The sequence below is a fragment of the Amphibalanus amphitrite genome, unplaced genomic scaffold, assembly GCF_019059575.1.
Source record: "Amphibalanus amphitrite isolate SeventyFive unplaced genomic scaffold, NRLGWU_Aamphi_draft 000443F_arrow, whole genome shotgun sequence".
Taxonomy (NCBI): domain Eukaryota; kingdom Metazoa; phylum Arthropoda; class Thecostraca; order Balanomorpha; family Balanidae; genus Amphibalanus; species Amphibalanus amphitrite.
In genome coordinates, this window is record NW_024881937.1 from 158,404 (window position 1) to 173,889 (window position 15,486).

General features: G+C 44.6%; 1 protein-coding gene across 4 annotated transcripts in view; it reads right to left on the reverse strand.

Annotated features, from left to right (window-relative positions):
* Positions 1–15,486, reverse strand: part of LOC122391536 (inactive rhomboid protein 2-like) — a 117,040-nt gene that overhangs the window by 20,237 nt on the left and 81,317 nt on the right. For all 4 annotated transcript variants that reach the window (XM_043385572.1, XM_043385570.1, XM_043385569.1 and 1 more), the window contains one exon: positions 10,975–11,048. In XM_043385572.1, the coding sequence (XP_043241507.1) occupies positions 10,975–11,048 (74 nt within the window). The remainder of the gene's footprint in view (positions 1–10,974; positions 11,049–15,486) is intronic.

Sequence of the window (15,486 nt, forward strand, 5' to 3'; positions counted from 1 at the left end):
AAAAATATGAAGAAAGTCGCGACACTCCCTGCTAAGAAAAAGGAAAGCAAACAAAACAAAGCTAAATACAATACTTAGTAAGTTAGTAAAATGTCATAAGAAGAGGCAAAGAAGTCAAGACTAAATGTAGCTTGACTGGCCGCTACACCATACCCAAAGAAGATAGTGAGAAGGAGAGAGTGATCCAGGGGTTAGTGGTAATAAGCGCATGCAAAGCTTGCATTATAGAAGAGGGACAGAGCCTAGTCACACCCGGAAGAGTCAGATCCTCACCGAAAAGGGATACCGAGCTAAGCAAGCTTGTTGCTCGGTAAACCCAGGTCGGTGGGAAGTATCATAGGGCTGATTTACGTATTGTTACGTATCCAGGAGAACTTAAGTGTGACTTGTAAGTACACAAAACAAGACGAGACGACCGGTATACAAATAGCAAGTAATATAAATATCAAGAAAGCTAGGTCATTGAGCGATGGCGATGATTCAAAGACATACAGTTAGTACTGTACGTACTGTATGATGTTTATAGGGAGAAAAAGCAAAGCTTAACAAAAAGAAAAGGGCAAAACAAAATGTGGGATAAAAGTTCGAGAAGAAGTAAAAGACAAACAGGGAAAAGACATAAGACCACTAAATACCACCACCTCTTGTGGCGAGCTAGGTACCCAGTTAGAACATACCTACCCAGTTACAGAGATGTACAATGTTCCAAAATTAGGTATGCATAAGTGATATGCATTTGTTATAGACAAATTCTGTAATTGTGTACATATAACTATGTACTGTGCAAGTATGTACCTGTGAGAGAGCGGGTAAAAATACATTTATCAGGTAAATGTACGTACATACCCACAATAAATCAAATGGGGGATCATTTCATTGGCAGGTATTCGTATGTTTACGAACTCAGGTGGAACACAAGAACAATAATGTCAGTGTTGGCAATGGTATCAGTATTGATCGATAAAAAACTGCTTTGAGAAATCCTTGATTTCTCTCTTTGTTAGTGGAACTGCTTCCATATCTGTGAACTTAGGACCAATTATTGAGTTCCAAATTCTAGGTGCAGACCACCTAGTAGTGTAGCTGCGATAATTTTTTTCTGAGAAGAACTCGTGGAAATGATGGGTTGAGCGAGTATCTCGAAGCGGTTCGAGTATCGTAAAAAGTCTGTCAATAGATGAAGGCAAAGTTCCTTTCAACTTTCTATGCATTAGCAGAAGCATCTGCTGCTTACCAATGTCTCTCAACTTAAGTATTTTCAGTTTCTTAAAAATTGGTGCTGTGTGTGCGAGTCTATGTTCGCCATCAATCATTCTGACCACACGCTTTTGTAATTTCTCGAGCTTATCTACGTTTGTAATATAAGTGTTGCTGTAAAGCATACAGCAGTAGTTGATATACGGAAGGAAAAGTGCGTTATATAAAAGAAGCAGCTGTTTAGGTACCAATATATACCTAGCTCTGCTTATGAGTCCAACGTTACGAGTCAGCGTTGTAGAAAGGTGTGAAATGTGTGATTTCCATTTCAGATCGTCATCTACGTACATGCCCAAGTACTTAACAGTTTTAACAAATTTAATATGTGCCCCAGAGAGCAAAACAGACACATTGACAGCGCGTTTAGAATTATTGTAGAGCTGACAAAAAGTTTTGTCTGTATTTAAAGATAATTGGTTTGCTTGAAACCAAACAGCTATCTTGGGCATTGTGGCGTCGATGACTCTTTGTAAATGGGCTTCATCATTGCCTTCAATGAAAATGGCTGTGTCATCTGCATACAGATATGCAGTTATATCATCAGAAATGGAGGGAAAGTCATTGATGTAAATTAAAAACAGAAGTGGCCCAAGGATGGAGCCCTGGGGAACACCGATATCAACCGAAGCAAGGCTGGAGCGAACATGCTCTACCTCAACACACTGTGTGCGGCCTTCTAAATATGATTTCAGCATCATAAGTGCATTGTCACGTATACCGTAAGCATACAGTTTCTTAAGTAAAATGGTTTGGTTCACAGTGTCAAATGCTTTTCGGAGGTCAAGGTATAAGCCGCAGACAACTTTGCCTGCTTCAAATGCTTGGTTTACCTTTTCTTGAACCAAAAGAAGGGGCATGTAAGTGCTCATGCTTTTTCTAAAACCAAACTGAAATTCGGTGATGATTTTGTTATGTTCAAAGAAATGCTCAAGTCGGGTATGTACTAGTTTTTCTAGTATTTTCGATATAAAAGGCAGTATGCTTATTGGTCTATAGTTTGTAAAACGTTGCTTATCCCCTGCTTTAAAGATTGGTTTTATAACCGCCGTTTTCAAAGGGCGAGGGAACACGTTTTGGCGTAAGCATAAATTCAAGAGAAAGACAAGCTCTCTTAGGACAGTCTGGTAAGTTGCTTTAAAAATACGTGCATTAATGCCGTCTATTCCACCACCAACTTTTTTGGTGCTATTTACTATCTCAGTAACTTCAATGTCATTAGTTTCGGTGAATGATGATAGTGAGTTTCCTAGTCCTCTAGGAAGATTTTCAATAGGGTCGGTGGAACAAGGAGGTATCCGTTCTTTTAAGTCATTGCCAACACTAGCAAAGTATGAGTTAAAAGATTCGGCGATTATTTTTGGGTCATTTTCAACATCATCACCAATCTTAAAAGAAGGTGGACTTTCTTGTTTAATTATGTTTCCTTTTGTTATCTCGTTCAGTAGCCGCCAGGTTTCCCTCGGGCCACAATCTTTTAGTGCATTCTGATAGTAAGTTTGTTTGGCTTTCCTCAGTATATGAGTGAACAAATTCTTATAACGTTTGTAGTTGTTGATATTGAAGGGAGACGGGTGTCTATTCTTTATACGAAAAAGCTCGTTTTTTCTGTTAATGGAAACCAATAAGCCAGGGGTAATCCATGGTTTAATAGGTGTCTTTTTCCGAGTGGGAGTATAGGTGTGGCTGCACCTAGATATCTCGGAAGTGTAGGCTTCTATGAATGTTGTACATGCGTGTTCCGCATCAGTTTCATTACAGAAGTCTCTTAGTTTCAACTGCAAACGAGTTTGCAAGTGAGGAATCATGTTATAGTTAAAAGAAGTGATGGTTTGCCTCATATGTTTATGAGAATTGTCTGTTCTGAGAGTAAGATCGACAAACACTGGGAAATGGTCTGATAAGTCACTCAAAATAAGACCTGGGTCATTCAAGATTGAAAGGTTATTAGAGAATATATTGTCAAGCAGTGATGCACTGTCGACACCAAGTCGTGTAGGTCTAAAAATACATGGAAAGAAACCATTCGTGGTAAACATGTGCAGAAAGTTTTCAACAGAGCTATCTGTTGCAACTTGGAAAAGGTCAAAGTTAAAGTCACCGGTGATAATAACATCCTTATGACATATACTTGTGTGTTCAAGTACCTCAGTCATTTGGTCAATAAACTGGGAAGAACAGAGACGTGGGGGCCTATAGACAACACCAAGTACAATTTGTTTGGATTGTACAGTACTTTCAACAAATAAAGATTCTGTCTCATCAATCTTATTCATTTTTAGAGGCGACGTTGAGCTTATGCACTTATTGCATATATACATCGCAACACCTCCACCTGTTTTATTAGGACGACTACTAAAAATTGAAGTATAGCCTGGGAGATGCCTGTACTGCTCTGTGAAAGGATCTAGCCAGGTTTCTGTTAAGCAAATAACACTCCAGTGTTTGCCGGTTGAGTAAATGAAAGTTTGAAAATCATCAAACTTTTCATTGGTGAGAATGGATCTAACATTGATGTGTATAATAGAAAGCCCATCACTATGCTCAAGGGAAAACAGTTCCGGTTGAAAAGGAGTATAATATTTGCAGTTACGTTTCAGGTGTTCGTATTGCTCATGTAAAAAGGAAAGGTTCGTAGGGCCAACACTTTGAAACGGGTTAAATATTTTGTTATTAAGGAGAGGTGGAAGGGTTTCATGTGGTTGCGCTTGCATATAGTATTATGCAAAGAAGGTTGAGTAAAAGGTGATGAAGGTACTGGAAGGAAACCCTATCAGGTGTTTAGGGATTGGGTGTAACTAAAATAAAGCTATAACAAATTTACCAAACAATGCCTGATATAATTACCAGGACACATTTTATACATATATCAAAACGTTGATGCATGTAAGTTAGCACATATTACGAAGTGGTATGTGCAGTAGTAAGCTGGTGACATGAAATAATTTCCATGAAAGGAGCTAACCATGATACCAAGTAACACCAGAAGGCGTTTAGCACTCCTCAGTATAGATAAATGTAAACCAAGGTAAGTAGTGGGCGTAGGCAAGTATGCAGTCATTATCGCCGGTTACACACAGGCTTCAACAGGCCTCCACGCGAATGGGAGACAATCCGCGAGGCCGAGAGGACAGCGACATCTAGGGAGTTTCAGATAGATGGAGCTGGCGCTGAGTCAGGTCAGATGCCTATTAGGGTCGGAGGACGGAGGACGGGCCTGTCGGACTCAAGCCACCGCGACCGAAACCAGCCACGGCAGCGAGTCCAGTAACAAAGGGCAAAGGCGCCGCTTTTGTTTACGATCATAGCCAGACAAAGGCTGTTGCCCACGCGTGTCTGTGGGAGTGACATGTCACAATGTGTGTTACAACTTACATAGTTACTGCAATCTATGTATCAGATCTAAGGGCGGGCCGACAGGGATGTGGGGAGGGGGGTGCAGGATGAGAGCATAGTGGCTAGGAATGTAGAAGTTTATAAGAAAATAATTCGAGGATACAGAACACAAAAAGAAAAATGAGATTATGAATGTTGAAGAAAGTAAGCAATGGCTGTGTGACTTGCTTTCAAGCTTATTATATGTAGTTTGCAATAGGTTAATATTGCATGATTGTAGGCAACCCAGAACATGGATTTTATCATTAGGTTTGATGTGAACCTATCCAATTAAGAGAAGCAAGTTGAACACGCAGCCCAAACAGAACACCATAGTCAGATAATGCATCAAGGTGCCAGTAAGCAAGGAATAGTGCCCACTCACACAAAACACAAGTTAAAACATGGTAAAATGACCCATCTGCCAGGTCAAGCACTTGGGCAGGATGCACCCAGTGCTCACACACACTTCATACAGATTAAAACAGTAAAATGACCTTTTTGCCAGGTCAAGCACAAGGAGCTCCAAGGCACCTAGTGCTCACACACACAATCATACAGAGGTTAAAACTGGGTAAAACAGCCTTTCTGCCAGGCCAGGCACATGGAGCTCACAGGCGCCAGGTGCTCACACACACAATTGTGAAGGTTAAAACTGATTAAAATGACCTCATGGAGGCCAGGCACAATAGTTCACCGGCACCAGACGCAATAACTGACCACTGTCAGCTGCCAATTATAAGCCAATGGGGTCAAGGCAGGCAATAATGTGGTCAAACATAGCAGTCCATTCATGACTGCACAGAAAGCATTAGCATGAAGAATGATTTTCATCATTTGCACATGTCATGTCAGCACATCAGCCGTATCAGCACATTAGTGGGATAGGTGCTATCAGGGTGAAGCATCAAGCAACTAATAATGACAAAAAAAGGAAGTCAACACAAAAGGGGATTAACCCAATTATTACCTGGGGCATAACCCAATTAACCTGGGGCACAAGGCAGGTCAGGGTAGGGTGAGGTCAGGCTTGGTGCAAATAGTGGATAGCCGGCCATCGTGCAGCTGTCAATCATGGAAAGTTCGAGCTGGACAGTGAGCCACCACTGGTCAGTTGTCACGTACGAAGTCCGTCTCTCAATAATGAAGGAACCCTCTTCACATTCTCTTCCACTAGCAGCGCCTTCGACCCAAACAAGACCACTCAACGGGTGTCAAAGGAGGCAGGGAAGGTTCTCGCGTGACAAGGGTCATTTCTCGGAACGGATAAATGTGCTCCCACCATGTGCTCCAGGGTTACACGAGGCCGGGAGGAATGGACAGCAGTGGCAAACAGAATGCAAATGCGAGTCGAGAAGATGAGAGGTGGAGAACGGTGGGCATTGGATATTGAACGCTGGACGGCGAACGAGTTTGATTGTTCATGACATATTAATATGAAACGGTAACGGTCAAGTTACTTCATTTTTATCATGACAATAACAATACCTATTTAATTCCGCCTGCTGAAATGTAGTCCGTATGCAGTTTGCATGCAAGACACATGAGCAGCTATCATTTGCATGTACCCCCACAATTTCCCCCTCCCTCCGTGACTTGAGCCGTCTGGCGCCGCGTTGACCTTGAGTCACATGGCAACAGTAGCCGTTCCGTGCGGCCGCGCCTCACATCCGACCAATCAGCGAGCGAGCCCGCAATAAGGACCGGTCAGTGCCCGCGGGCATGGCCAGGCGTCGGCGACGAGGCGTTACTATAGCAACCGAGAGGGCCGGTCGCCAGAGACTGCTAGAGGTGCGAGCTGGACCAATCGTAGAAGTTGAAATTAGTGCGAGCGGGCGGGTAGAATACGGAAGAGCAGAGTAAAGGGGTGGGGCAGAGGGGAGACATTTGTGGTGGCTGGACAAAGTCCCGTAGTATAGGTAGCGCTGTAGTGGGGTTGGCGTTTGAATAATTCATTGAATCAAATCAATCGTTTATCTCTACGAATTTTCTGTTGTACTGACACCGACACACTTAATCATAAGAGTTGAGAGAGCAGCAGATTTTGTTGATTCTGTCACGCGCCAGCATCTTTGAAAAGTACCTATCTACCTGAACCAAAGGAATATGCCTTGATGAAATTTCTATTGTAATTTCAATTAGTTATCGAGGCAAGCATAGGTGGGCATCGTTCCCCAAAATTGTAACTTCGTTACTCGTTCCTCCGTTCCTTCAAAACGTGACTTCCGTTACTCGTTCCTTCGTTCCTCTGCATATAATGTAACGGAAGTTCTTTAGTCCGTTACTCCGTTACAGCAAAATAAAAAAAAACGTTAAAATGTTGTGTATTTCAAACATTTTTGAGACCATTCTGACACAAACTAAACCTACCGAGAAAGCGGAATGCCCACCAAATCTACCAAGACAGCGGGCACTGATTGGACACTAAACCTTGGAACGTCTGGTGGTACTGATGCGCATCACTTGTCCCCGGCCAGATGCCGGTTGCCCTTCACGAACACTAGACGTTCCAGGTTGGCATCTGAGAGCATAGGCGGCGGAAGGGGGGGGGGGCACCGGCGCACCGTGCCCCCCTTTGATTTTGGCATTTTAACATTAGCCCTATGAGCGTTGCATAGAAAGAATGGGACCAAAAGTCGGCAGTGCCCCCCCCCCCCCCCTCCCTTAATTGAAGATGTTCCGCAGCCACTTTCTGAGAGGGTAGCCCTTTTTACACGTAGCACATCTTTTCCCATTGAGAACATGCGCTCTACTGAGGCGCTTGAAGAGACGCCCGTGTTGAACTTTACGAACACATACTGCAACGCCGGCTCATTGCACTGTACACTGAGGCCATCTTCCGTCTTCAAGTCAGGGCTGCTCAATAATCTACTATTCCGCTGCTGCATTAATGTCTGTGGGTTAGCTGAAAGATCAACCCGCTCGGACAACGAAAAGTAACGGAGGAACGAAGGAACGGACTAAACTGTGAAGTGTAACGGAGGAACGAACAACCAATATAACGGAAGTTACTTGGTCCGTTACCCTTTTTAAAATGTAACGAGTCCGTTCCTCCGTTCCTAAAAATTGTAACGGCGTTCCGGAACGGAGGAACGGAGGAACGGATCGTTTCCACCTATGGGCAAAGGTCATTTGAAATTCTAGCTACGGAATATGCCTTGGTCTTAGCAGACCGAAAGGGCCTAACCCAACAAAAAAAAAAAACAAACAAACAAATATGCCCAGAGTAGAGAAACACTTCCTGCTCTTTAAAATCTTATCTCTGCCTCACCCTATTCCTTTCCCGTAACTACCTCATGGGCTTCATCCTTCTATCTATGCCTATAACCTCCGCATGTCCCATGTCACCTTTTTTGCTCTTCCCTCGCTCTTTTTATAGGTGACTTCCGCGTACCCAATACGGTAGCGTCATCTCTAATACATTCGCCGTTCATACCTGCCACTACATCTCCAGGAAAGAAGGGGGAGGGGGGGGGGGTCAACTGCGCAAAAGCGCTAGAAAAGCTGAACCACAGCGGTACAGAGTTATTGGAGCGAACTGAAGGCACCGTAATTAGAATCAGATAAAGGCCTGGCTACACTATGCGTTTTCTGCGTGCGTTTTTTGCGTGTTTGCGGGTTTTGCGTCATATCGTTCTAGAAAAAAGGTTATTATTAATTAAACTTCTTTAATATTTTTTTTATAAAAGTTAATAAAACGTTTATGTTAATTAAAAGTTTATATGAAACACATATAACAAAATTGTAATGTCCTTTCTTTTTAGAACGATATTCCGCAAATCACGCAAACTCGCAAAAAAAACGCACGCAGAAAACGCATAGTGTAGCCAGGCCTTAACCCGCGCCCTGCTGGGGGGGGGGGGGTGTTTGAACACCCACCTTGTGGTTTTTCGCGAATATCTCAAAAACGGCGGCGCACCTTATCATACATCGATTCTACACATGTTGTGAAAATTTCAGACCAAGGTCATTCAAGGTCAGGTCACCAGGTCACTTGAAGTGACCTCACCTCATAAAAAGTTTCAATGTCTGTCATAGCTACACCGAGTGACCGATCGCTTTGAAACTTTCAGCGATTGCTAAGAGCAACAGCATGTACAAAACGTATATCTCAGAATTTTGATATCGATGACCTAAGGTCAGGTCAATTTTGCGACCTCCCCATTATAAGTCAATGGGAGAAAATTGAAATGCGCCTCTTTTGGACGAAAGACATTATAAACACTCCCAAACACTGAATTACAAGTGGTTTAGACACACTGAACATGAAAATGGTGTCCGTGACCCCTGTTTATGCCCTGAGGTCATCTTAGGTCACGAATGGTATCTAACAGTTTTTCGCAAATAACTTTTGATAGAGGCATGCTAGAGCGATGAAAACGCCTTAGATGTGTTCAGCTCGACGATACGGATCGACTGATATGCAACATGACCTTTTCCGGTCAGGTCATGACCTTGACCTGAGGTCAAATTTTCAAGTTGACCTTTCAAGGTCAAGTTATAGTTCATTCGATGCGTCTTGACGAGAGGAACACGATGCCGGTGAAAGTAAGCTCGTACAAGGCTTGGGTCAAAAGTTATTGCAGAAAAACTGTTTCCGAAAAAATCGGCTATTTTTGCAGTTTTTGCCCCCTGCAGGCAAAACCGTTGACGTTAGGTCAAATCTGAGAAAATTGCTCAGAAAGGGCGTTAATAGGGCTATCGAATGCGCTTTTCCGCGGCGCTGTAGCTCTATTGGTTCCCGAGTTATGCGTTGGCTTCTTGGAAATTGTCGACATTCGACCTGGAAATCAGCGAAATTTTGCCTTCAATGACCTCTGGTGACCTGACCTTTGACCTGAGCAAAAAATTGACCGATGTGATTTCCTCATTATTTTTGACGCTCTTTCGAACGCCGCCTTCCGCGTATCGCTACGTGGCCCAGGAGCCGAGTTAGAAGGGGGGGGGGTGTTCAAACACCCCCCCCCCCCCCAGCAGGGCGTGGAAATCCAGGACCCCCAGCCGGGCGCGGGTTAATACCTTACTGGGTGGTTACCGAGAATTAAACCTGCGCGGCTTGATAAGACTTCTCGGTTAAGCACAAACCCACCGAGATCATAAAAGATTACAATTATTTGCTGGAACTGCTGAGTGCAAAAGTTGAGATGGAAAATTCCCCCGTCCCAGAGATGGAATGAGCAATCGTTTGAAACAGGTCTAAAGCCTTAATAAATTGGTCAATCAAGCTGATTTAAGATATAAAGAGACAAACAGGTCAAAGGCCTAAATCTCTGGCCCCTAAATATTATCTTCGCCACCCACAAAAAACGACCTCTGCCCGTACCAAGTGCCCTAAAATGGACCAAAGTCATTTCGCAACATAATACGGACAAACTCGCAAGAGACTGCTGAGGCTTCTCACAAGAGGCTCCATAATAACCCTGCCATACATTAGTGCAGCCTACACAAAGACTGGTCAAAACAGGCGCAGACAGCTAAGACCAGAGCTTATCCCTGAGATCCGTAACACGCCTTTCAGCACAATTCAGCTAATAAGACACAAACTAATCCCACTTGAGGAAAGACATGATACCTCGTAATGCAGCGAACGTCCGCAAACGACTTCTCAGAGCCACAACGTAAACCTTCTAATGGAAGGTCACCTCTACCCAACAAAATTGAAGTTGGAAACTCAATTTACACCAGCATTCCAGAAGGCCAGACAGATACAATTACCTAATTAGCCAGTCCATTTGCGGGAAAAACTACAGGTTAGTCAGCCGACTCGAAATAAACTAACTAAAACACTGCCGCCTCAAACGTAAAAATAAACAACCAAAAAGACATCACCAAAAGATGTCACGAATCTCCTTGCCGTTTCATCTGCCGAAGCCCGATCAGCCGAATTCGAATCCAGCGGCCAGTCCACGTGTCTCACCAGCTCGAGCGCGCGAATTCCAGAAGGTCGCGCCATCAGTGGGAGTGATCGTTGCCAGTTGGCGCCGGCGCGTTTCCCAATATTGCCCTCCGGCGCGCGCGTGGGGACGTTAGGGAGCAGCAGAGGTGCCGGGAACGGGAGGACGTGCTACATATTTTATGGACAGGGAGGAAGGGAGAGGGGGAAGAGGAGAGAGAGAGAGGGAGAGAGAGGGAGAGGCAGAGCCAGAGGCAAAGAGAGAGGGAGAGGGAGGGAGAGAGAGAGCGAGAGAGAGAGAGAGAGAGAGGGAGAAGAGAGATAGAAAAAAGAGGACAGAAGGCAAGTAGAATGTGAACGACTGAATCATTGGGTGAGTGAGTTATAACACATAATTTTGTCCCACCGCTCGGTTCGTGACCATACAGTTCAGCAGTGTTGGAGAAACTTACCCGTCTCGACTGGTCTGCAGAGGGTCCTGGACGTCCCCCGCACCGTCCGCCGATGGAACGTTGTCGAAAAACACCTGTGAAATAAGCAGAAAAGGTAAATAGTGACATACTCAGAAGGCAAAACGACTTACGTACGGAAAACACCAACTTCCAGTACGTGCGGACACTTCTTTGGCTAAAAACATGGAAGCCTGACACATCACGCACGCTGGACCATCCTTTTGCAGGACGCAATCTCGTTCTCTCTCATGGACCCGACTTCCGCTAATCCGGTGTGGTCCATAGAGCACACCGTCCTGGCTACCCCGGGAGCGGCCCTGTATTGGGCGGCGGAGGGATACTGCGTCACCACCGGCGTGGGATCGATGTCACCTGGTGAGGGAGGGATAGAGGACGAAAATGGGAGGGAGAGGAGTGGAGAAAAAGGCAGGGAGAGGAAGAATGAGAGAAATGGAGGGAAGGAAGAGGAACGGATGAGAAAGCGAATGTGAGAGAGAAGGTAAAACAGAGCGAAATAGGAGACAGGAGCGAGCTAAAGAAGAAAAGGGAAAAGTTCCAAACCGATGGATCACGTTTCCATAAAAGTTAGAAAAGCAGATTGTCATCTCGATCATGCCTTAGGTTCAACACCTGTTTCGGATTAATTGCAACAGAATGTGTATCCTTGATTACTCTATTCCCCGCTCTGAACTACTCCGAACGCACCCTGCATTCTCTCTCAAACTTTATAAGTTCCATCGCCAATAGAGCGTGGCAAGTGCCGCAGCATCTTCACTAAACACCAACGAGATTCCCCAGCAAGATCCCTGACAACACCACCAACCGTGAAACAGTCGACCGAACGCATCCGGACAGATTTAATAACCAGATCACTGGAGTCGCACACAATGCCGACAAGTCATTTCGCATCGACCGTAACCATAGCGACACAAGTGCTCGCTAGGGACGCCGGAGCGACTCAAAGGAGAGATCAGAGTGCCTGTGATTGAGTTTGGGCTCTGATAAGTGCCGGAGATGTTATCAACAGGCCGATGCTTTAGAACGTTTGTAGCATGTCCGCGCAAATGCAACGCAACTTCGCACAAATTGAAGTAACATTGCAGCCATTCAAGCAGGCACACTTGCAGACAAATATGTGACCAAGTTTGAGAAATCTAAACGTGAAACCCCTTACAGGGATATCCCCTCTCCACAGTCAGCCTTCCACACCTCTGGAAGCATCGGCAGATCAGCCAGACTATTCTCTCGAGAGTCTAGTCCGGCAACCCTACCCGACGCCAACACCGGCAAACTATTATCTACTGCAGGCAGCAAACAACGCCGGAGAAAAGCCAGCAGAACAAAGGGAAGTCGGAACAGAAAGGAATGGAGGGGATCGGTTGGATAAGAGCGGAAATGAAACTTATGAGAGAACAACAAACATTGACAGGAGCGCCAGAAAAGAAACGATACGTTAAGAGGAGCAGCCACATTGAGAAAAAAATGAACAACCGTCCACCATATCAACTAACAAAAAAAAAAGATAAATGATAACACAACGTTACACATATCGGCACATAATCTCGGGGGAATTACATTAGATGGCCGTCAAGATTGAGTGGCAATCGTCGCGTGGCTGGAGTTTGATGACGATAGAGTGGACGACGGTTGGCTCTGAGCCCATAGCTGTGACGTAGAGGATTGGGCAGTGGCATTGCGGGACAGAAAACAAGGCGGGTGTCCCACCAAATTATCAGACTCGACGACCCCATTGGTATGAAAGATCGAAGTTGAAACATTAATTCCCTCCTCTTCACACAATTATATAGTTTCCAGTCAACCATTTTGTGGGAAGGCGTTGCAAACAGCTCGAAGAACAGCCGACAGGGATTGAGAAAATGGTGTCGAATCCTTCTTCACAGGGTCACATGCATGCACGTGCCTAATCCAGGGACATTACGACAGCATTTACGGAATTTTTCTACAAATTGTAAAAAAAAAACTATAAAAAATGCACCGAATATACTGAAACAGATCATGTAAGAATACAAATCACCAAGGAATAAGGCAAGCCACTAATACCATCTCGATAATTACATTGCGTCGTTTCGCCAGCTACTGCCTCGGTCCACTACCGTCAGCCGGCCGGCTACAGTCTCCCACAGACGCCGGCAGCAATAGCACATCAGTAATAACTCGCCCTTTACGAGGCGCCATTTCCCTATTTACGAGCTGGAATCCCATCAGCACAATAGAAAACATCCACGCATCGGTGATCTGGTAATGGGTCCCGACAGCCCAGTGGCGCACATTTCGAAATTTCGGCCAATCGAGAGAGTACCAGTCAGCCTGCATCCAGGCATTTATCCAGATCATGGGGTCTGTAGACGGCACAAGTTTTCTTTTTGCTTAGTTGTTGTGTACAAACCTGACTTCCAAATGAAAATACGCGGTGAATTTCGTAAGCAAAGTGGAAGCAATCAACGACATCTGCCAGGTCTGCGGTAGTCAACCGTGGGGCAGTACAACCAGACGGTAAACACTATACTGAAGATGTTTCAGTGCGTCCAGTACTTTGTTTGTCATATAATGATGTGCTACATAAGACAGCGTACCCAACCGACCAGCCAGGCAGCCAGTCCAGCAACTCTGCTCAGCCCCAGAGGGTGCGTGACGCGGTACGAGCCAGCCAATCTCACAGATGACACCGGAAGACGTGCACTTCCGGTTCGGCACGTGGTGCATTCTCACGACCAGAGGCGACCCCAGGGAGTGCCAAGGGGTGGGTAGCAGGTCGGGGCGGTGAGAGGGTCGGTAGGGTAAAGCCTGCGCTAATACGAGTAAAGACCATTGCGGAAAAGATAAGCGTGAAGATCGAAAGGCCTCGCCACCGTCATAAAGCTATTGGAAGTCGCATACCTGGCGACTTCCATATCTCAGAAATGGGAAAAAAACGTTCTCTGTGTAGCTGCAGCCTGCCCCTGTTGCGACAATGACTAAGATATACATTACACAGCCAACTGCATTCACAGCATGGAGATGGGTAAAATCGTGCGCTGTAATAATTGGAGTAGATTACTAGGAAATCTATTTGAACAGACATTTTTACCAAAAAAAAAAAAAAGAAGAAGAGATAAATCAACAGCTGGAAGCCGTTGAACACATAGTTGCGACTACAGCACGGATAACAAATATTCAAATGCATGTTCTGTTTAACGAAATGAATCGCAAATTGGAACGCAATAATGTGCGTTGCTCAAAAGCATTATGAGTTCGGAAAATGTCATGCACACATTGCAATTTTCGCAGGCAAGTAGGTAGCATTTACATTCTGCATGACTTAGCATATGTATACGGGTACAATGAGTACTACATAAGCATGCGGTTTAACAAGAAACATTAGTAAGGTTTACTCCACTGCGTTAACTAGGAACCCCTTATGGCCTTACGTAACGGCTAATGCATCACAAGAAAGAAATACTGGCGAATTTATGTCTAACATGACAATTGACAATGATAATTAGCTAAGACTGAATATGAAAATCATGGGGCATCCGTTTACAAATCGAACAGCAACAGTGTGGAGCTTCCTAAGCCAGTGACAGTTTTTTTTTCCTTTTTGGCAGTGTGCGAGTGACAAGATCCTGAAGAGTTAAGATCGTGTAATAGTTACTGAGAAAGTAAACGCGCATTATCACCGGGCAAATGTAGCCGATAATTGATTTAAAAAAAAAAAACGCTTATATCATGCATTTACTTGATCATATACGTACAGAAAAAGACGGTTTTCTGAAGGTCGTGAGACTGACAGTTTTCTGAAGAACGGATGGGTATGACATTAATTGTGGCTGTTGTCTGACAGACGAGTGATAATGATAGAGCAAAGACGTGACAGAACAGCACCTCTGGATGCGTGACGGATCGAATCAAAGGGGATAATTGTGAGAACTAGTACAACATAAACATGTTGATGATTCTATTGAAAGGTCAACTCAGGGGCAACGATAATATATTCTTGCCCGGGGCCGGGATGATTCAATAAATGTCACCGAGGTTTTTTAGCGAAAACTCCGAGGGCCGTTAGGCCCGAGGTGATTTTGCTAAAAAAGCGAGGTGACATTTATTGAATTCCCGGCCTTAGGGCTGGAAGGTATTTCCCATACCTGCCGAAAAGCTCGCAACTACATGATAGTGACGTCAGCTGCAGCCGTGTGGTTCAACGTGTTTAACCACACCCCTTGAACCACTGTTGAACCACACGGCTTGTAATATTAAAGCATTGCATTAAACTTTGAAAAGTGTGGTACAGTGCACGTGCCGTTTAAATGCCTGGATGTCTCGATTTAATCATGCAATGTAGCAGGTATGGGAAATGAATATCGCTTAATGTTAAACAAACAAAGCGTGCGTCATTTTATTGACCATGTACTATATAAAGGTAAACACAAAACCTTGCTTAACCTTCCAGGCGGTGGGGGGGGGGCATTTTTTGCCCCCCCTTTAGTTTCTTCGATATATCTCGAGAACCGCTGC